At 44.5% G+C, this 22,992-nt stretch overlaps 1 protein-coding gene across 4 annotated transcripts in view; it reads left to right on the top strand.

The window, feature by feature from the left end:
* The window catches only part of TEC (tec protein tyrosine kinase), a 110,502-nt gene extending 87,891 nt beyond the window's left edge, over positions 1-22,611 (top strand). For all 4 annotated transcript variants that reach the window (XM_084760395.1, XM_084760393.1, XM_084760394.1 and 1 more), the window contains 11 exons: positions 1,055-1,120; positions 7,806-7,860; positions 9,818-9,897; positions 11,448-11,581; positions 14,897-14,971; positions 16,172-16,343; positions 16,772-16,988; positions 17,848-17,912; positions 20,574-20,692; positions 20,780-20,937; positions 21,951-22,611. In XM_084760395.1, the coding sequence (XP_084616521.1) occupies positions 1,055-1,120; positions 7,806-7,860; positions 9,818-9,897; positions 11,448-11,581; positions 14,897-14,971; positions 16,172-16,343; positions 16,772-16,988; positions 17,848-17,912; positions 20,574-20,692; positions 20,780-20,937; positions 21,951-22,034 (1,225 nt within the window). In that variant the 3' untranslated portion in view covers positions 22,035-22,611. The remainder of the gene's footprint in view (positions 1-1,054; positions 1,121-7,805; positions 7,861-9,817; positions 9,898-11,447; positions 11,582-14,896; positions 14,972-16,171; positions 16,344-16,771; positions 16,989-17,847; positions 17,913-20,573; positions 20,693-20,779; positions 20,938-21,950) is intronic.
* The last annotated feature ends 381 nt before the right edge of the window (positions 22,612-22,992 follow it).

Below are 22,992 nucleotides of genomic sequence, written 5' to 3'. Positions count from 1 at the left end.
AATTCTGTTTTCTCAGGCCAGCCATAGCTGCCTTGAGTGGAGGACCCTATTCATTTTTCTTTGCTTTCTGGCTCAGTAAAATAATTCAAGTTCACCTTGTATTTTTCCTCGCCAGACCTGTAGTTTGATATTTCAAAGAAGTTCTGCCTCTTTTCAGTCAGAAACATTGTTTTACAGATAACCGGTAGGGTTCTGGGATTCTGTTTGGTGGTGTGCTGTGATTGCTTCTAGGCTTCAGTCAGTGTAGTAAAGTGTGTGTGTGTGTGTGTGTGTGTGTGTGTGTGTGTGTGTGTGTGTGTGTGCAATGCATGTGTGCGTGCGATGCATGCATGCATATGTTGTGATGAGCTTTTACTCAAGGCTCAGTAAAACCTTGTAAAAGATTATAAACCAAGTAAAAGATTATAAAACTTCTAGTTTTAAAAAATTTTATACATGAGTATTGTGGCTCCTACTAAACCTTTCTATATACAAAGGAGTGGGGCGGGGGGGCAAAATGGAAGGTTCCTTTGTACCACACAGGCTTTCTCAATTCAAATCTCTCAATAATTTTCCATTTTAACAAGTTCCTCATGATACCCCTACAGACGTTATGGTCTACCCCTTGTGACACTGTCCTGCAGAGCTTGATGACAGAACAGCTGGTGACTGGGTCCAGCACTCAGACTTTGTGATATGGTAGTTTTATTTAAAAGACATTCCTCAGACTTTGTGATATAGTAGTTTCTTTAAGACATTCCTAGAAACGATAGTTTCTTGACCCACATCGTGGAACGTTGGTGAGTTCTGACCCCGATGCTGGCTGACTTTGAGGGCCATAAGAGAACATCTTAGCTTATTTTTATGTTTCCTCCTAGACATTGGATACTATAATATCTGTATATCCATAATCTTTGTGAGGATCAAATGTAGACATACACTGTAAAGTATCAGGCAATGCAGACACATTGAATTGTTGGGCTCACTGGGTTTTCATATAAACTTAGGAAATCAGTTGCCTTTCCTCAAACAAAAAGTAAAGTAATTTCTGTTTGTTTGCTCATCCTAATTCTAGGAGTGAAGGTTATATCCCAAGCAATTATGTCACAGGGAAGAAATCCAACAACTTGGATCAATATGAGTAAGTAATGATTTCCCTTGTTATATAGTTCCCTATTGTTATATAGTTATGTAAGATGCTTTAAAGATGAAGGGATAATGTGAGTGTCTCAGTGTATAGAAGGTGCCAACATATCCTTTATTCTGGTGTCTGACTCAGCAACAAACTGAGATTTATCTCTATAAGACGTTTTCCTTGAATCTACTGTGTGTGATCGCCATTATCTAAGCAGGCACAGCTGAACTGGGTTTGGCCAATCACAGCTCACCTGAGTTTGAAATAAATATCATTGTTCATTCATTCAAGGTAAGGGAAGGAATGGCATTTCCCAGAGGAACCTTTAAAAATATTCCATTGTTTCCTTTTTCAAATGAAAATAACACTATATGTTATAGTTTTTTCTAAAAAACTTTGAAAACAGGAACAAATATTATTCAGAAAATATTATGAATAAGAGTTGACCTTTGTCAACATTAATCATATTGTTTCTTTTCTTTTTCTACCGAGTGGAAAAAGATTATGAGTTTGTATTTCTTCCTGCCATTAAACAGTCTTTGAAAATATTTTCATAGCTGCATTACAGCTCATTCAGTCATAAATTTATAAAATGTTTCCCGAGTTCTTGTCATTAATCTAGTGTTAGGCAAGATCTGAGGGCTACAACCAGTATATAGACTCAGGATAATTAATATAATTACTTTATTATTTAGGAGGTATTGGATTATTTCAAATAATTGGGGCAACCTCTTCTGTTTTAAATCATCTCTCTAAAATCTACATCCTGGAAGCCTGCGTATGTAAGCTTTGTTGCGAGCCGTGATGCATGCTGTCTTGTAGACACGCTTACTTCTTATATCACAGGCAATGCATGACCAGATTTTAATGCATGGCCTATAGGTATCAGTGCTCTTGTGGCCCTCCTGAGGTAGGGTATTACTACAACATTCACTTCCTTAAAACGACAAGCTGTTGCTCTGCCCATTTCACTGTGATAACATGAGCTACCTCAAAATCCAGAAAAAGACCAACAGGGTCTCAAAGCCCCGCACCAGTGGCATGATCCCTAAAAGTGATGTTAGAAGTGGAAATGTAGACCATATACAGCTATGCACAATGTGGCGCGTTTTACCAAAACAGACTGTGTGCTTGACACTCTTTCTGTAGGATTGTGGCAGAGGTACAGAAGGCCTATTGCCAAATATTTTTCTGTTTTCTATGTATGTAGATATACAAATGTTTACCATTGTGCTATAGTGGTCTAGACTATTTGTGTAGTGACATGCTGTTCAGGTTTGTACCATAGCACTTGAGGGCTGTTGCCTGCTTTATGTAGCTTGGAGGTGGGGAGGGGGGGTAGGTTATCCAGGCAACCAGGGGCATAGTGGGCGCTATGGGCTAGGTCTTTTAAGCACTGCCTGTGAGGCTTACTCGGTGACAGTTGCCTGACTGTGTATTTCTTTGAGGTTTCCTTCTTGTGATAGATGGTTATTTAAAATATGGTGCTTTGGTCTTTAATATATGCTAGGAAAATATAACAAAATCCTTAGAAACAGGGATGATGCCCAAAGGTTCAGACTTGAACTAATTTGAAATGACAGGGCCAAGAACTAAGTGATAATTTGGTTCATGGAAACCAGGTCATCCTGGTGTAACTCTGAAGATTCCTTATGACTCATGGGATATCAAATAAGGATGTTTAATCCCGGAGTTTGTAACTTGGACATGAGTTTTGGGTTATATCACCACTTGGATATGTAATGTCTCGGAAGACTTTTCCTGCTCTCCATGACTCCAGTGTGGGAGTCCCCTCCGCCAGGGACGAGGCTGAAGACCGTCCCCAGAGTAGGCAGGCAGAGGCCTGCTTTTCTATTCCCTGTGCTGTTTGGTTTGGCATTTGTTGGATTTTGAACAGGTGGTTAGTAACACATCTTCCAAGACCTTGTGGAGCTGGAGTGAGTGTTTTTCGGTTTATTTGGATCAATCAGGAGTCCCAGGCCACTGCTGTCCTTAGATCAGACCTAGAACTACCAGAGTTTCCAGTAATACAGTTAGACCTCTACACCCTGCCAACGGTTTGGATACCAGAGGATCAACACACACATGTACGCACGCATGCACACACATGCACGCACACATGCACACACATGCACACGCACACACACACACACACATACACACACACACACAAGCAAGTTCATTAGGATGGTTAGAGGTTGTGTTCTTGAATGAAAGACGTTAAAGGATAAGGTAGCTGCAATGAAATGCTGGAACAGCAGAATGTAGGAACAGCTCTGCCTGGGCTCAGAGGCAGGGACAGAGAAGGCAACAGCGTGCACATGGTCAGTTGGTCACTTGTGGTTTCCCTTCATGTCTCCTTTTCTAAATATATTCTTACTTGTCCTCCCCCAAAAAATCTTGGCTGTACTCTGACATTTGCAGAGGACCAGATGTCCCTTCCTTCCTCTTCCCCCTCCTCCAGACACCGCTGTAAAGGCCCAGTCCTCTGGAAGGTTGTGAGGTAGCTAGCCAACCTGAAAAATTCATTCATTCAGGAGTACTGGTACCTGAGAAGAGGATGACAAATTACCCACGAATGTTCTGTGTTGTTTCCAGATATAGCTTTTCCTCAGCAAAAGGTATTAAACTCTTAATGAGACATCGCCACAGCCCTATGGAGAGAGATGTGGGCTGACATCTCTCTCTGTCTCCTTATGCCCTGCAGGCTCCTTCACTTTCTTCCTGTGCATGTTCCTCTTCCTGACAGGATGAATTCATCAAAGGTTCTTTTCTTCATGCCTGGGGACAGGGATAGGAGAACACACCACACACACACACACACACACACACACACACACACACACACACACGGGGGTGAGGTGGGGGGCAGGGTTGCTCTAGTCCCCTTCAGAGTCACTCTGTGCACCAAGCTGCTCATACACAGGCCTTGACACACACTCTGTGACACGGGTGTCAGCACAAGATAGCCCAAGACCAAGTTGTCACCACAAAGGAGATTTATTTGCCCCAATGGGACAAAGGGCAAGAAATAAGACAAAGATAGGAGCTGGAGGACAGGGAGAAGGGGAAGGGAACAGGGAGAGGAGGAAGGGGCATTTACTCCAGAGGACAAAGGACTGCCTCTGGAGAAAAGGAGACAGACATGGCTCACAGATGGATGGTTTATAAAGGTAAAAGGGGAAACCTGGGTCAACAGGAGGCGCGTAAATTTAATTGAGCATGTTAAGTGGTGAGCCAATTGGGGCTTTTGATTGCTGGACTTCAATATTTTGATAGCTGGTCCTTGGTGGTCACTCCCTGGGGGAGATCAAATAAGGGACTAGACCTTGGGGTCTAGCTTTAGGAATGTGATCTAACTTTTTGGCAAGGCAGAGGGGATGGGTGGGACGGGTAAGGCCTGCCAGAGCCATGTTTGTCATGCTTGGGCTGGCTAGCATCTCTTCACTGTGGATAGAAATGATGGCATGTCCCAAGGATGGAAAGATCTTTTTTCAGGCGACTGCAGATGCTTTAAAAATAGAAAAAAAAAAACACAAAAAACAAACAAACAAACAAACAAAAAACAAGGCTCTGAAATATAGGAGATGGGGAAATAGAAGGACCCAGAGGGTCCTAGAAACCTACAAGAAGAACATTGTGATGGGTAGATCAGTGCCCAGGGGGGTCTGCTCAAACTATTGCACTAACCAAGAACAATACAGTAGTAAACATCGAACCCCTACTCTGATCTACCCAATGGACAGGACATTCTCCATAGTTATGTGGAGAGCAGGGACTGACTCTGACATGAACTCTGATGCTTCGTATTTGACTATTTCCCCTTGGTGGGGAGGCCTCCTGGCATGCAGGGAAAGAATAAGCAGACTACCAAGATGAGACTTGATAGCCTATGACCATATGGTGGGGGAGGAGGTCCTCCTCGATCATAGACCTAGGGGAGAGGAATAGGGTAAAAGTGGGAGGGAGGGAGGAATGGGAGGATACAAGTGATGAGATAACAATTAAGTTGTAATCTGAATAAATTAATAAAATAAAAAAAAACAAGGTTCTGGAATGTATTTCAAAGAGTTGCTTCTTGTACCACAGATTCCTTCACTCTTCTGTTTCTTTTATCCTTTCCCAGGATCTGGAATTTACAATGTAAATAAGGAAGAGACCTCCTTATTTTTCTGGGTATCTTACTATTTTCTTAAAGCTACAGTGTAGCTCTCCCATTTTCCTGCACCTGAACCCTCCCTGTAGTATGAAATAATTTATGTGTCTGGCCCTTTAAATGAAGCTATGCCATTCATTGTCAGTTGGCTCTTGAACTTTTGGGAACAGGAGAGGATATAAAAAGCCAGGAGAGAGAGAGAGAGAGAGAGAGAGAGAGAGAGAGAGAGAGAGAGAGAGAGAGAGAGAGAGAGATTGAGACTGAGCAGAGTGAAAATAAGAGACAAATAAAAGTGAATTGTGCTAGCAGAGTGAGAAGAGAAGGTAGTTGGTGATGGTTGAGCCAGGAGAAGCTGAGCTGAGAGAGTTAGGAGAAGATCCCACAAACAAAATAGCTAAAGATAAAATAAAAAAAACTAAAAAAAAAAAAGCTACATTTACTAAAAGCCACACCTCCCTCTCTTTCTAGCACAGCGAAGTGTGAAACTGGATCTTCTTTTTGTTAATAAATTAAATTTTTCAATCTTAAACATCTTGCTAGTGTATAATTGGCTACCTTTTCTTAACCAAATTTTGTGACAGTTTTGGGTGTCTGATAAATATTTCTTGTACATGTAGAGAGAGAATTACTCTCTTCTAATTTATTGTCCTATTCCAATTGCCTTCAGAAATGGATTGATCGGAAAGGCAGTTTTGGTGTACTTGGCCTCGTTTCCTAAAGTGTGATGCACGAGCTGATCATTTCTAGGCCCAGCTCATCACCACAGGCTCCACCGGCATTACACTGTATTGCAGCTTTACTTGGCATTCAGTTGCTTTCTAAAAACTTTCAGGTGGCAGACATCTTCCTTGGATTTTGCTCTTTGTAATTTTACCTTTCTCAATCAGGGGGAGCCTTTGAATTCTCTTGTACAGTTGCTTGGGAACAGAAGCCTGTTGTGTGACAGACTTTTTCTTGGGGGAAGCAACACACACACACACACACACACACACGCACACACACACACACACACACACACACACCTACTCAGCTCATAACAGACCAAAGTCCAACTTCGTGTACCAATGAATTTTATTGGGGTTACTTACAAGAATATGAGTGAAAGGTTACTTACAGGAGCAGAAATAATTCTAAGACAGCTTTATTACCAGTGTCCACCTCAGCATGGGTGACATCTCATGAAACTAGGAACCGAGGACAAACTGTACGTAGCTCAATAATATTGTAGAGTGTCTTTTCCAAGTGACTCTCTTGATCCAAACCTCTTCAAGACACGTTGGCTGGTTTCAGCTTCTTCCAGGCGACTGGGCTTATCTGAGAGTCTTCTTTGCAGCTTGTCTTGTCTGAGAGTGACTCTCAGCATCTTCACTGTTTATTCTTGGGAAGGAAGAGGATCAGTGAATCCGCTCAGTTTCAGGGACTTCCTAAGCTATTTTGACTTGCATACCTTTGTGTTAAGGATCTTCCTGTAGGATGGATTTTTTTTCAATCCCAGAGAAAAGTGCTATACAATAGGACCTTTTATGAATAGGCTGAGACAATAGTGGGAAATTCAGATGCCCCAAGAGGCCCCAGTGACTTTAGGACATTTGTAATTTGATAGTGATGGAGGATTTATTGCCATTTCAAAAACATCTAGCAAAGCAAACTTAAAGTTGAAGGCCTAAAAGAATTACCTTATTCATACTCTTTGGGGCCCATTTGCCTATAATCACATGGAAGGTTGATACTGGGGGACGCTAAAAGGATAGCCTGTCTCTGGGGATGAGGGAGATGGCAGTAACAGAGAGAGTCTTCCCAAAGGCCAGGAAGGGGCAGGTCTGCAGGACCCCGGGGTATGGACCAGGTGGGAGGGTAGGGAGGGAGGGTGTGCACTGAGACAAGGCACAGAACCAAGGTGGAGGTTAAGAGAACTATGGGGGTCTGGGTGTGCTGGACATCGGAAAGTCTGGACTACCTGGGTGGCCTGTTATTCATGGTTGCTCCTTATCTCTTGACCCTTGAGATCTACATGAAATTCCGTGACCTGGTGATCTGCCATGCTGGTGAGACGGGGAACTGGAATTAGACTTAGTCAGAATCCGAGACAGCAGTGTAGAGTGACATTTGCTGCATGGGTTAGTCATTGCAGTAAAGCTAATTCTTGCTGTGCATGTGGTTGTTAAACACTGGAAATGCCCTTGTATGTTGAATGACAAGATCAGATGAAATATGGCTCCTCTGTGCCCAGATACTTAGAACTTGTATTGATTTGCAAAGCTGTCCTGTGACAAGTTCAGGTTGTGGCACACGAGTAGCCCGTGATCCCATTTAACAGACGTGGGCATGCATAACATGTCTTTCTAAGAATGTGAGTGGGAACCATGTGGAGGCATGTTCATGAAAACATGTTGTTCTTGTTGGGATTGTGAGTGTCCTTAGTGTGGTTGTGTTTCGTTTGTTTGTTTGTCTTCATTAAACTGTATTAGCTTGTAGTCATACTAAGAATAAAACAAATAATTTTTGAAATCTGATAAACATCTTTTTTCTGGTCAGATGGTATTGCAGAAATACGAACAGAAGCAAGGCGGAGCAACTCCTCAGGACGGAAGTAAGTGCTTGTCCTCAGTTTGCAAGCTGCATTTCAGCACATGTTAATCTTAATGACCCCTTTGTGTGTGGTTCCGTAGACTTATTTCTAAAGTCTCAAGGGGCTGTGCTTTCTCACGTCACTTAAAAGAGAATATTGGAGTGTTAGTTTAATGTATCAAAGAGCCACAAGCCATGTGGCTCAAACATCAGAACTTCATGACTTGCCAGTTGTGGAGACTTACAGTCCAAAGTCGTGGTTGACGTGGCTCTGGCTAGCACAAGCGTGGCAGGCATGGCTCTGGCAGGCCATGCCTTTCTCCCCATTCCCTCTGCCTTGCTAAAAACCATTAGACTACACTCCTGAAGCTAGTCACCAAGGTCCACTCCCTTATTTGGCCACTTCCTCCACCTGAGGCTGAATACCAAGGTCCAGCTGTCTGGACCTTATATTGAAGTCTGGCAACCAAAAGCCCCCTTTGGCTCACCTAATTAACATGCTCAAGTAAAATGTAAACACCTCATCCTAGACCATTCTGACACAGACCTCCCCTTTTGTTCTTCCCAAGGATTATACCTGCGAGGTCATTTGCTGCTGTTTTTCTGCCTGAGTCAGAAAGCAGACACTTTAACTTTTCTTTCTTGCTTAATAAATGGTCTCTCTGCAAACATGAACTCTCTGTAAAAACAGGTGTTTGGTGTACTTAATCTGAGGCCCAGGAAGGAATCCCTACTGTGTGAGATTCCTTCTCACACAGTATGTCCTCTCACACAGTATGTCCTTCTGTTGTCAATAGGATTGACTGCTTCTGGGGCCTGTGAGGGGAGGACTTAAGTTGCTCTCCTTGGCTTGGAGACAGCTATTATGCCCCGCCCCCTCTTGACTTCATCTTCCTCGATGCATGTACTACTTGTCTCTTTTAGTAAGGGTACCAGTCATACTGACCTAGATGCACCTTGATGACTTACTTTTAGCTTAATGACCTGTGTAATCCCTTACATCAAAGTATGGTCACATTCTGCAGCTGAGGACTCAGCTCTTTGGAGCAGAGCAGACTGGATGGTCACACTGGCGTCTGCATTGCCAGGGAGCACCCGTGCACCCACGGCTGAGCAGACTTTTACTTCCCTACTGGTCTGTCACTTGCTGCTTTGGGTTTAGTATTTCAATGTATTTGTGTTTTGCTTGGATTCATTTGTTTTACAATTATTTACATTAATATTATGTGATACGTTTTATAAATGAAAACTTAATAACACGTAGCCGCCTATTGTAATAAACATGACGAGTTACTCACATCTTAAAGTGAAATTAGAGGAAAAGAGGAACTTGCAAGCCGGGCGTGGTGGCGCACACCTTTAATCCCAGCACTTGGGAGGCAGAGGCAGGCAGATCTCTGTGTGTTTGAGGCAGAGAGGTGTCTGAGATGCATGGCTTCCTTTTCTTTCCCTTCAACTGGGAATCTGATGAGAATTTAACCATCACACACTCAGTGTTGTTTGCATGTTTGGATTTCTGTTGGAGTTACTCCATCTCCCTGTATTATGATACCTGACACCGAATCAAGGGGGTTTAAATACATCCCTGCAGAGAGCCCTGCAGTCTTTACAGGAGAAAGGCTATGTGGAGAGGGATTGATGCTGTGGAAAGCTCCTACCATGTATGAGAGTGCTCTGAGCTGAAGCCTAGGACTAGATCCAGGGATTGTCTTCACCCGCCCAGGGCTACAGCACAGAGCCAGCTATCTGCCTGGAAACTCTGCAGAGCCCCTGAGGCACTCTAGCTCAGGCCCGCTTCAGTGTGCGAGAGAAGCAGTTGGGGAATGTGAGTGTGTCATCCCATAGCCCAGGGGTTTGTGGCAGAGAGACTCAAGGGGCTCGGTTAAGCTGCTCTTGTTGGCAGCAGATTTCCTACACAGAGGGTGCCACAGCATTAACAACTGGAATTTTAGAAAGGAATGTCTTATTTTGGTTTTCAGGATAAAGAAGGTGGTTTTATGGTGCGGGACTCCAGTCAACCAGGCTTGTACACAGTCTCCCTTTACACAAAGTTTGGGGGGTAAGTACTTCCGCCTGGGTGATAGTTGTTGCTTTTGTTGTTCATCGTGTGTGTGTGTGTGTGTGTGTGTGTGTGTGTGTGTGTGTGTGTGAGATCTGCATGTTAGTGTGTGGGTGCAGGTGTGCTCACCTGCACATGCATACATGTGGAAGCTAGAGGTTGATTTACAGGTATCATCCTCAATGCTTTGCCATCATATTTATTTATTATTTAATTTTTCATATAAGGCTTCTCACTGAACCCAGAGCTCACCAGCTGGCTAGACTAGCTGGCCAGTGAGCTCTCGGGATCAGTCTGTCCCTTCCCACCCCTACACCCTGTGCCAGCACTAAAGTTAGAGGCACATGCCAGCACATCGAGGTTTTATAAGAGTGCTGGGGATTGGAACTCGTGTCCTTCTACTTTCATAGCAGGCATTTTATCTGATGAGTTATCTTCTTAAGAGTTTTTATAGGAACTTCCTATGTTGCCTGTATGTGTTCCTAATCTTCCAAATAAGATACTCCATTTCATCATTAGAAAAAAAAATCTAACCTTCATTTCTAAAATCTGGGCCATATTTTATGCTCATTTTTTTCAGAAAATTTCCCTATAGTTTCACACACATATGTATATATGTGTGTATACATAAATATACACATACATATGTATATATAGCTATGGAAGATGTACTGACATTCATTGGATAATTACTATGTTCTGAGCTATGCACAAAGGATGCTACACTGAGTAGAGCAGGCTTTAGTAGCTTAATGAGGGCCACAGATAGGCCTATCAGAAGCCATGGTAGCATAAGAGTTGGGGGTGTGGGGTGGGGGGTGGGGGGAGGCAGCATGTTATACTCCCAAGACACATTTCAGTTATTCCTGAGTGACGTCCAAGCTAAGACCTTACAGGGAGACAGGAAAAACCGGAGAGAAGGGAAAGAGAGTTGCTGCCTCAACAGTGAGAGGAGACAGTGAGTTCAGGGAAACACCAGGAATGCCTGTAGTGGATGTAAAATGACGCAGAGAGCAGCGTGAAGGGAGGAACAGATGCCCGAGATGTAGACTCTGACTGCAGGTCACCTCAGCATCAAGGAAGCCACACTCCACCCTAAGGGCACTTATGCATCATCTCAGAGCATGTGAGAGCGTGGACGCCTGGGGATCTGTAGTCAGCAAGGCTGTCTACAAGAGAATGTACGGATTCTGACGTCTAATCCATCCCCTTAGAGAAGGGCAAGTGTTCTAGGCACTGCAGGTCTATATCCCTGCAGGACAGAAACTAACAGCAAATTAAAATTCCACGCGGCTGGCTGGAGATGGTAAATGCTCTCGGTTTCCTTCCCACGTGTGCAGCCGACTTTGTTATTGTGAGTGCTGTCAAGACTTCCACCCATTGATGTGAGCCAAAACTCTAAGGGAATGGTAAACACGCTGTCTATGTCAGGCAGGGAAGGGGTCAGCAGGAAGTGACCTATGGGGGCTGCCCTATAGATACCATCTACGCATGATGTTCCATTATTACCACCTGGGTGTGATACAGTGCTTTGTTTTGTTTTTTAATAGAGAAGGCTCGTCAGGTTTCAGACACTACCACATAAAAGAAACAGCAACATCCCCAAAGAAGTATTACCTAGCAGAAAAGCATGCTTTTGGGTCAATTCCTGAAATCATCGAATACCACAAGCACAACGCAGCAGGTGAGTGAGCTGTTAGTGACACACGAGCAGATATGGCGACGAATTCCTCAAAAGGTAGTTTTTATGTAGTTATCTGTACACTGTGGCTGATATAAAATTATTGCATATTTAAAAATTCCGTATCTAGAGAAAAAAACAGAAGTCATAACAAATGCCATAGAACGCTGCGTTTCCATCACAGGCCTCAAGGCCTTTAGTATATGTGGACGCTCCCACTTCTGTGCTCTTTAGCCTTGGTGCTAAACTAAAATTCCAAGATATGCCTACTTAAAGAGCAACCCAGGAGGCTGAGTTTGGAGGAATGCTTGAGCCGGAGTTCAAAGCCAGTCTGAGCAACACAAGGAAGTCCCTCCCCGCATCTCAACAAGTAAACTTCAAAGATGTGTGTAGGGCACTCATAGGAGCTTTCAGGTGAGCCAGAGTTTCAGTTTATGCGAAGGCTTTCCAAGGAGCAGAGTGTAGATACTCCTCACTTTATAGTGGGATTATGTCTTCATAAAACCATCATGAACTGAAAAATACCTTAAATGGGAAGTATATTTCATATAGCTGATCTACGGAGCATGCTGGCTTTGTAACATGGAACACTGTAGAGAATGAGAGAGTGACCCTTATGGTCACATGATTGGCTGGGAGCGATGGCGCATTACAGCTACACACCTGGAAGGTATCCTGTCTTACAACACTAGCCCGGCAGAAGAACAGAATTCACTAGCCTTAGAAAAGGACCTGATTCAACAAGGGTGTGTCGCTGTCAATTTATAAATAGAGCCTTATAAATGTTTATTATTAGCCCTATAATTATTATTACAGCAGTATTTTCTAACCCACTAGCAATCAACGAAACACAGATACCTGTTATATTTTAAAATACCCTTGGTTCACGGGGAGCAGGGCAGATATTAATCCCCTAAACTACCTCCCATATTGGGGCAGGTACCCATGCCATCGGCTTCTAATAATTTCTATCAAGCTAACCCATCCATGATCCCAAATTCTTCATCTGGGCCAAATCCTCCATCCACGCCAGCCACGTGCATCTTCTCCACCTAACCCATGATGCCAGCCTCCTTCCTCTTCCTCTTCCGCCTTCTTCTCCAGATCCTCTTCTGGTCTCTGACCACTTCCTTTCCCAAGAACCTCTCTGTCTGACCAGCAATGGTGTCCAGTAGCCAGGTGCCCAATTCCACTTGTGGAAAGTTGACTTGTGAGTTGTAATCAAAGGGCCTCTTTACAGTGTCTGTTACCGTTCTATGAAGTAATTTACTCGTTTACATGTACAGATGATAGGAAGATTTATTGAGATGTAATTTACACACCATCGAATTAATCCTTTTAAAATACCGGATTCAATGGCTTTTAGAGAGTATTTACAGTGTGCCAACAGTCACATCACCATAATCTAATTTTTTGAACACTGTCCTCATCCCCCAAAGAGATCGTGTACCCATCAGCAGTCACCCATGCCCCGCCTTCACCAGCCCAGCCCCAGGCAACCACTAACCCAGTTTCTGTCTTAATAGATTTGTCTTTTCTGAGCAGTTCATAGAAGTAGACTCATCCATTTATGCTGTGGCTGGGTTTTTCATTTGTTTATTTGTTGTTTTCGTTCATTGTAACACTTCTACATTTGTCCAGATTGTATTGTGCATTCCTTGTTGGCATATCAGAAAAGACAAAAATGATCAAGGCCTGAAATACAGGAATTATACAGTACATTGTATAAATTACTATGCCGAGCCTTGATAATATCTGCACAAGTGTTAGGCTCCTAGGCCACTTATAAGTCTGTGTTTAATCCTTAAATTATTAAGTATAATGTCAGTGTAATATAGCTAAATGGCAAGATAGACAATTGGCCTTCTACACTGCAGTCTTGGAAGCTATTTTAACACGCATACCTTGACAAAAAAAATTTCCTTTATCTGCTTGTGGAAACCAAGAAGCAGCCTGCATGTGAGCAAGCTCGAGACGTGGTGATACTGGGGGAAAGGGTGTGGGGACTCTGGACTATGTAAATCTCCATTTTTGTTTTGTTTTGTTTTGCTTATTTTATTACTCTAGGATGGACTCATTAAGCATATTCTTAGAGATTGCCATGTGTGTTCTGCTTAAATCTGACCTGTCCTGGGAAAGAAATCCTGAGGAAGTTGAAATTTCAAAATGGAGGCAGCCAGAGAAGATGTCCACTCCTTTTTATTGGAAGATAACAATCCATTGTGTGGACATTTAGATTGTTTCCACATTTTGGATTTCGTGACTGAGGATATGAACAGTTGTACTTATGTGTTTGCATGGAAACACATGCAACACATGCAGGTTTCTTTATAGTACCGGTTACAATGGGGTTTGCTTGGTTGCTCTGCAATTCTGTACTTAGTATTTGAGCAATTAAGCAGGGCATGGTGGTGCACACCTTTAATGCCAGGACTCAGGAAGCAGAGTTTGAGGCAGCTAGTCTATAGACAGAGTTCCAGGACAGCCAGGGTTACACAAAGAACCCTGTCTTGAAAAAAAAAACAAAAAAACAAAAGAAAAAACAAAACAAAACCAAAACAAAACAAAAAAACAACTTAGCAATTAATTCTTATCAGTTTTTCTTCCAGAAAACCTTTTCTATAATCTTGTTCTGTTATTCTTTTATTCTTATAATTCTTTTTCTATTTTTTTGTGTTCTTATATGTTTTACTTTTACTACTATCTTAATCTATTTAACTGGTATGTATTTAGTGCCTGCTTCATGCAGGAAACCAAGCCTTGGAGGAGAGTATATTGGACATTAGCTGGTCAACAGCCCAGATGCACACACAACTGTAAAGTATGAGGGGATGTGCTGTATAGGAGAAATATGGACCGAGCTGGACGGCCCTAGAAGAGAGCCTCCTGAGGCTTCTTGGGGATACTAAACAACTTAAAGGATTTGGCCAACCTTGCTGACTTCCAGTGTTAGACAGACCTCCCCCCAGAGCATGACCTTAATGCTACAGTCATGAAGGCTGAGTTTTATCAGTTGAATCCTGTTAAAATTCTCTTTGATCGTTCAGATCTCATATTAGAAAACACCATGAACTCCCTGATAATACTCACTGGAAATCTTTTAATATCCTGTACTGTAGTAGAGGAAAGAAGGAGCTAGCCTTGTCCTCACACCGTATTGAAGGGGACGTGTACAGAAAGGTTGAAAGTATACTGTGTACATGAAGAAGAGGAGGTTCAAATAAGTGAACGGTGTTTCCTGTGCATTTCTCATTTAGCGCTTGACTAAGTAGAGTGATTAAGATAAAATCCAACTGCAGTAGTTTCTTCACTCTTCAGGGCTTGTCACCAGGCTGCGGTACCCGGTTAGCACCAAGGGGAAGAACGCGCCTACTACTGCAGGCTTCAGCTACGGTAAGTCTCCCGTTCCAGTTGCATCGGTGAGCAACGGAAAAAGAGTCCAGCGCTACGAGACAAATGAAGATGCCTAGAGTTCAACTCTGGGGAGCTGTAGCCAGAGCTCTAGGGAGAAAGCCCAGGCTCTGACAGCCCCAACAGCCTCTGCTAGACCACCTGTCTCACGGTGCCAACTAAGGGGCGAGGGGGGGAGGGGGAGAGAGGGAGGGGATGGGGGGAGGGGGGCAGAGCTGGTAAAAAGCCAAGAGAGGAGGTTTAATCCTGTGTCTTGGGAAGAGGGTGCTCGCATTAAGGGTGCAACAGAGAAAGGATTGGGGCAGAGCCGATGGGAGGTGTCCCTTGAGCAGTCTTGGTCCAACTGTGGTCCGCTTGGTAATTATGTCAGATCTGCCCCTGCAAGGTGTTGTGAGGAAGTCTTTATTCGCCTGCCGGGCAGAGCTGGTTCTCAGGAGCTGGTTGCCCCTGCTCCAGTATACAGCCTTGCCATCATGAATAGTTGCCTGTACGTGTACCCGGTGTGACCCGGGAGGTATGGCTACTCCCCGAGTCCGAGGCTGACTGCAGATTTAGAACTCTTGGAGTATTCAGAATAGAACACTGTAAGAGCTGTAAGATGCTCCTCTTGCCTCTGTGCCTTCATCCACGAAGGGGAGAAAGTCAGTTAGCTATCAGCGGGTTTTAGGTAGATGCTGTGTGAGTGACTGACACGCCTACACTCACAGGTATGTGACCAGAAGTAAATGAGATGGTGCAGACAAAGGCAGAGATCCTAGCCTTTCACCAAGCTGCAGTCACCCTGTGGGCAGGTGAAGAGTTGGTGGTTTTAGCAAAAGAATTCCCTGGGTGCAAGTTTTGCAACTTTTTATTTTGTCTTGTTTCGTTGCAACTGTTTTTAATGCATTGATAGAATGTGTTTTTAGATGGTTATACTTTATAGTCACACTAGATTTTCTGTTTTTGTCATTATTTATCAAATCCTTCCACAGGGAAAAACTAAATGTCGTGTCACTGCTGAAGTAGTTGCCATCCTGGTTCTGGCTGGCTGTGCAGTCTGGGTGTCTAGGGACAGGCTGCAGTTCTGTGCTGTGTCTTCTCGTAATTATTACTGTGTCACCCGGGACTGTGGGGCTGGTCTCTTCCCCCGTGGATTTATACTGCTTTCTTTTCAAAGGTCTCCTTTCCTTATCTGTCTTACAGAGAAATGGGAGATTAACCCATCAGAGCTGACCTTCATGAGGGAGTTGGGGAGTGGGCTGTTTGGAGTGGTGAGGCTTGGCAAGTGGCGGGCCCAGTACAAAGTAGCCATCAAAGCTATTCGGGAAGGTGCCATGTGTGAGGAGGATTTTATAGAGGAAGCTAAAGTCATGATGTAAGTTTCTATTGTTATTGTTGCTGCAGTTATTATTATTATTATTATTATTATTATTATTGTTAGTATTAGTATTAGTACTAGTATTATTAGTATTATTAGTATAGGTGTTTTGCCTGTGTGTATGTCTGCGCACCTTGTGTACACTGGGCCTGCAGAGAGGCCAGAAGAAGGCATCAGATTCCCGTGGGACTAGAGTCCAGGCAGTTGTGAGCCGTCATGTGGATGCTGGGGATTAAACTCAGGTCCTCTGGAAGAGCAGCCAGAGCTCTTAGCCACTGAGCCATCTCTCCAGCCCCATGATATAAGTTTCTAGCTTCTACCAGCTCTCCCCTTTTGTATTAGAAATTGGCCCTGCCCAGTGCGTGCATCTGCCGGTTTCTTTTCCTGTGGTAACGCTCTCTGTGTATGTCTGCCGTTGCTCTCAGGAAGTTAACACACCCCAAGCTGGTCCAGCTCTATGGCGTGTGCACCCAGCAGAAGCCCCTCTACATCGTCACCGAGTTCATGGAACGGGGCTGCCTCCTGAACTTCCTCCGGCAGAGACAAGGCCATTTTAGCAGAGATGTGCTTCTGAGCATGTGCCAGGATGTGTGCGAAGGGATGGAGTACCTGGAGAGAAACAGCTTCATCCACAGAGACCTGGTAACCGACGCCGCCCTGGCCGCCCACTTCCGGTGCCGCCCACTCCCGGTGCCGCCCACTCACTGGCTGGCTCCCTTGTCACGTGGGGTCAGCCAGTGAGCTGTGTTGTATTAGTTCCCTGGTTTAACAAGATTTCATTATTTTAAAACTTGGTAAATTTCAATCACTTGATAACTGTAAAGGAAAAGACCTTTATTAAATCTAATAACACGCACACTAATTGTCTCTAAGCAAATTTCCATGAATTAATTATTTGAGCTCTGGAAGATTCCCCAGGAAATAGCCACTCATAGCAGATTTATACCCTGTCACTGTGTTACAGATAAGAATGCTATCTTTGGGGAAGTGAGATTGGCTTGCCTATTGTGAGAAATGGGGAAGCTAGGCCTCACCTTGACCTTCTGACCAAGTGGCAAGCTCTATCTAGTTTACACACGGTGAACAGAAACTACCAGAGAAATCCTGAGCTCATGTTTACCATCTCTCAACTAAGAGATGGGAGTTTTCATTACTTCTGAAAATACTAGGAAGAACAAACCAAACCAAACCAACCCTTTTCTAAATGGCTGGGATGGAGACACTTCTCAGTTTCCTCCTTCCCCTCCTGTCTTCTCTGCCCTCTGCTTTCCCTCCCCAGCATTTTTCACAGATAGTGCCATAATACCTTGTGGCGTTTCTACTCTCCCTCTCCAAATTGTTTCAGATTCGTGTTGTATGTACCTTCTATAGGGATGAAAGCAATGTACATGGACACATGTACATCTTTTCTGATGCTGACTACAGTATAATTTGTGGAAATTGAACTTCTGGTTTTCCTTTGCTGTAGGACTTTCTAATAAATCACAACGTTGTTTTCCAGGCTGCCAGAAATTGTCTAGTGAGTGAAGCAGGAGTTGTCAAAGTATCTGATTTTGGAATGGCCAGGTATGGTTCAGTACTGTGTGCTTTTAAGGGATGGTCACATTGCTTTAACTAATTAATGAGCATGAGAAAGCTTGGGAGACAGTTCCGTGGGTAAACTGTTTGCCTCCCAAACATGAGAACCTGCGTTTTTCCAGAACCCAGGAAAAACTCCGGAAGTGATAGCTCATGCTTGAAATCCCAGAACTGGGGAGGCAGAGACTGATGGATCCCCAAGGCTCTCTGGCTAGCCAGCCTAGATTAACTGGTGAACTCTAAGCCATTGAGGGAACCTGTCTCAAAGTAGGTGGATGTGTTCCCAAGCACACACCCACACCACCCACAGCTGTGCTCTGTCCTCTAGATGCACACCCCCAGCAAGCGTACCTCCCCAAACTGAAACAAAAACTTGGGGCCTGGTTGTAGCGATACTCTAGTACTTGGAGGTGGAGGCAGGAGAGTCGTGATTTTTAAAGTCATTCTTGGCTGTATAACAACTTTGAGGCCAGCCTAGGATACAGGAGAGTATGCCTTTAAAAAAATTAATATGGGAATAATTTGCACCAATAAAGCAAAAAGGAAATCTCTTCAACTGTTGGGAAGTTAGGCTAATTGTATACGATGTTAGCAACTCTCTCCACTAGATGGTAGTAGAGCCTACTAAATCTCCCTCTCTCTCTCTCTCTCTCTCTCTCTCTCTCTCTCTCTCTCTCTCTCTCTCTCTCATCAGATTAGATTTGTAGAATCTTCTGGAATGTGTTTGGTGATGCAGTGCTTAGTAGACCTGTTTTCAATGTTTTTAATCTCTTAATTTTTGTAGTTTTGATAGTGTTAGAATAGAGTTTTAAGAGGCATTTTTGTCCCTCTTTATCTTTCCCTCTGTCCATTGACTCGTGGCTATATTAGAAGTCAGGTGTCTACCGTGTGACAAGCCCAACCCTGTGAACTATGGCAGAGACTAAACTGAAGCTTCTTCCCATATCAGCCCACATGATGGAGAAAGAAGACACATAGCCCTGGAGTGACTGTGGGCGGGGAGTCAGCAAATGATGGCCTGCCAGTCCAATCTGTGCCTTTCTGTGCATCCCAGGAGTCAAGGATGGGATTTCCATTTAAAAAATAGTTAAAAAGAAACCAAAAGCGTATCAGGACACCTGAGAATTATCTGAAATTTAAGTCACTGTCCACTAAAAAGAATAGTGTTATTGAGACTCACAGCCTTGACTCATTGTTGATAGCTGTCTTTGGCCACTTTCACACTGCAGAGGCAAAACCTTGAGCTGTCACAGTGACTGCGCATCCTGCAGAATCTAAAATCCTGTATGCGTTACCTGGCCTTTCTCAGGAAAAGTCTGCTGTCGTCTGTGGAAGAGATAACTTGGGATTGGGGAGTGGAGGTAGCCACTGGAGAGCTGGGGCCAGCAAGGCTTTCCTCACATTGGAACACTGAGTGGCCAACACCAGAGAGCAAGAGTGGTGCTGCGTAAAGGCTGGGGCTAGTGTCACCTGCCCAGGGAACCAGAAGAGGGCCGAGGCAGCTGTTCCAGAGGCCGAGCTACCAACAGTTAAGAGCATAGAGAGGTCCTCTCGGGCCAAGGACAGCTCCCAGGAAGATCCTAGCCTTTGGAGGCCAGAGCACTGTCACTGGCAACTTCTGACCCTCAAAACCCTAATTATCCATCTTATTGTGCTGGATGTAAAGGTGTTCAGCACCTGACAGGTGGCCCTCCACTGTCTTACAGTCGTTCTCCATATATTTGGCTTTCAGACAGTCGGTACTGTTATACCGGTCATTGTAGAACTATTCTGTATGCACTAGATTCAAACTCACCTGGCTGACAACTAATTGATCCAGCCCGAGGTGGCATCATCTGCCAGATACCATCTTTGACTGTACCATCCAGCAGAGGAAGTTTGCGCAGTCATTTGGATCTTCTTGCCTGACAGCTTTAGAATTAGCTTCATATAAATATATACGGCGTTAATAATCCCTCTGGTAAACGCGTGCTGAATATACTGCAGAAGGGCCGAGGTGCTCGCACCCATGCCTAGTCAGGGATTCTCCTCGGCACTTGTCAGTGCTACGGTTTCGGTGTGTCTTTCCGGGTGGGTCTGTATGTGTTCACATAGAAAAATAATAAAGCGTTGTTTGAGTATGTGTGTGGAGAGGTGGTGTAATGGTGTATAAATATAGCACATTTACCATCTTTTTATGCTTCGTTTAGCCTTTGATTTTTTTTCCTCACTGTTTTCATGTGCTGTGGCTTTAAACTGTGCTCTGCGGAACTGTGGGGCTGAGAACACAGGCACCTCTGGTTCTTTCTTACCACTTCCTTTAAGCAGCCCTGCTTTTGCTAGGTCTTCTGCATGCAGGGCCTTTGGGTAGAAGTTTGTTCAGAGAACAAAATCACATACCTCCAAAGTTTTCCACACTTGTATAGTATTCTGCCTCTGTTGCCTCATAAAGAAGAAAGGCGGTCAACAGAACAATGACCGTGCACGCACCAGGTCACCTTTTCATGTCCTCAGCGTATGCCAAGGAGCTAGACAGCACCAGGCAAGGCCATGACCTTCAGCCGGGTGCATGACAGAGTCAGTTACTGCCTTGGTCTGACTTTGTAAGGGGGGAAATGAAAGCTCACGTCTCTCATGCAAGGGTGTGACCTGTGGTGTGTCTCATCCTAGGTACGTTCTAGATGATCAGTACACAAGTTCCTCTGGTGCCAAGTTCCCTGTGAAGTGGTGTCCCCCGGAAGTGTTTAATTACAGCCGCTTTAGCAGCAAGTCAGACGTCTGGTCATTTGGTAAGGCCCATGGGTGCACGTCCCTCCCCCACCCCCCACCTGAGGAGGAAGCAGGCACATCATTGAGTAAACCTTACCGTTTTGTAGGCGTTCTAATGTGGGAAGTGTTCACAGAAGGCAGGATGCCCTTTGAGAAGAACACCAATTACGAAGTGGTAACCATGGTTACTCGAGGCCACCGACTCCACCGGCCAACGTTGGCATCCAAATATTTGTATGAGGTGATGCTGAGGTGTTGGCAGGAGGTATGGCTCCTTCTTTGTGTTGTCTTACGATCTGTAAAACATTCTGTGGTTGGTCCCAGTGGATGGGGGAAGGTACAGTCCTTAAGACCCAATGAGGACCTGCCTCCCGCTCAGGGGCATCGAGCTCCAGCGGAAAACCAAGTCTCTGCCTCAGTTCTGAATACTGAGAAGACTCTGAAGAAATGGAGAACGCTCATAGTTAGTTCAATACTCAGGCTGATGTCTCCTGCCCAAGTGGGAACCCCTCCCCATCCAGGAATGAGCCTGGCGGAGTTTGCTCCTCTCCCTTCTGTGCAGGAGTTGTACTTTATCTCTAGAAACGTCGAAATGTCCCCTCCATAGACAACGCTAAACGCCAGGAGAGAGCCTTGAAAGGCAGAAATTCACACGTGCTGTGTGTCGAGACCTTTAGATTTAGTTTTCAGAATAACTCTTTGAGGTAGAGATACTTGTACTGTGACCGTCAGACTCACGAGGGTGATGCTTGCCCAGGGCCAGTTACCTACAAAGCATCACAGGCCCACTTGGCACCAAAGCTGAGGCTCCCCAGTCACTTGCTGTGACACCTCCCACAAGCACTGGTTGGGGTAAGCAGAGGCCAATTGGGCAGGAAGTGGTACCAGAGAGAGCAGTGTGAACAAAGTCGAGGATTTGGTTATAAACATGGTGTGTGTACCCAAGGGTGGGGCTTAGCATGTTTTAACAGAGAGCCAGAGTAAGGCTTTTTGTGGGAAATGAGGTTAGGTGGCCAGGAGATGGGGGAAGGACAGGTCACAGAGGCCTCTCCAGATGAGTCAGACTTGATTTCTCGGCCACTGTGGAGCTCCCGTAGGTCCCTGAGCAGGGACCAACAGCAGGGGCTCAGAAAGGAGTCGCAGCTGTGGGGTGCATTAGGGCAAAGGCCAGCTTGTGTTGAGTCTTACCTCTCTCGCGTCCCACAGGATTTGAGCGGTGAGATTTTTGCCTGGGAATGGGTTCTGAAACTCACACCTTCCCTTTGACTTTAATTGTAGAAACCAGAGGGAAGGCCTTCGTTCGAAGATTTGCTGCGCACGATAGATGAGCTCGTTGAATGTGAAGAAATGTTCGCAAGATAAAAGGTATCCCCGGTTTCCGAAGCAAGAGGAAGAAACAGCACGCCCTTGGAGCGTCATTCACTTGGCTCCAGGGAGAGTAGACTGCTCTGCTCACAACCTGGGAAGGCCAGAGCCTTTGCCTTTGATCCAGCCTTAGTCTGTGGCTGCTTCGTAGGCTGCAGAGAGTGTCTCTTAAAGCTGGTGACTTGAAGTGCTCACTTTGCTCATTCCTTGGAGAGTTCAAATGCAAACCATGCACTAAGCCCTGTGCCCAGGCCTCAGCATTTGCCCATTTTGGAGGTGATTGTGGGGCTGTGTTAGCTGGCGCTAGTAGAAAGCCAGGCTGTGTGAGATGGGTCAGAGCCATGTCCCAGCAACTCTTCTATGACTTTTGGCTTCTACATAAACCTGGGCCAGGGCTGTTGTCTACAACTGAGTTCTAGGTAAAGCATGAAGCCACCTGCTTTAAAGTAGTAATTCTCTGTTTTGAAAACATCTCTTTCCAAACCTGTTCTTAGTATTACATTAAAAAATTTGTATACTGTATATATTGTAAATACATATAATATATAAAGTTATATATTTATAAGAAACATGAGCTTGTCTCTTTAATTGAAATTTTTTGTTGATTTTGTTTTTCTTGAGACAGGGTCTCACTACGTAGACCAGGCTACCCTCGAACTTGCAGAAATCTGCCTTCTTAGGAATTTTAGGATCAGAGAATGACGGCTGCCAATTCCATCTCCCCCTTCCTGAAGAGAAGGACCTCTGATCCTTTGGTTGTTAGGTACCTGACTCACAAGTAGACTTGTACATGGAGCTATGTCTGCCCACTCAAGGCCAATGATGAGCTAGCTATGTGTCCCTGACCATGGTGAGCAGAGCTGATTAGAATTAGGTGGAAAGTTTAATGAAAGAATTAGTTACCAAAAAAGTCCCAAGAATGTTCCCAGGGCCTTCTGGATGTTCTTACTGAGGT

Source organism: Acomys minous (genome assembly GCF_964271855.1).
Source record: "Acomys minous genome assembly, chromosome: 15".
Classification (NCBI taxonomy): Eukaryota; Metazoa; Chordata; class Mammalia; order Rodentia; family Muridae; genus Acomys; species Acomys minous.
Note: the sequence above shows the minus strand (reverse complement) of the source record. Positions and strands in the feature narration are given on the sequence as shown.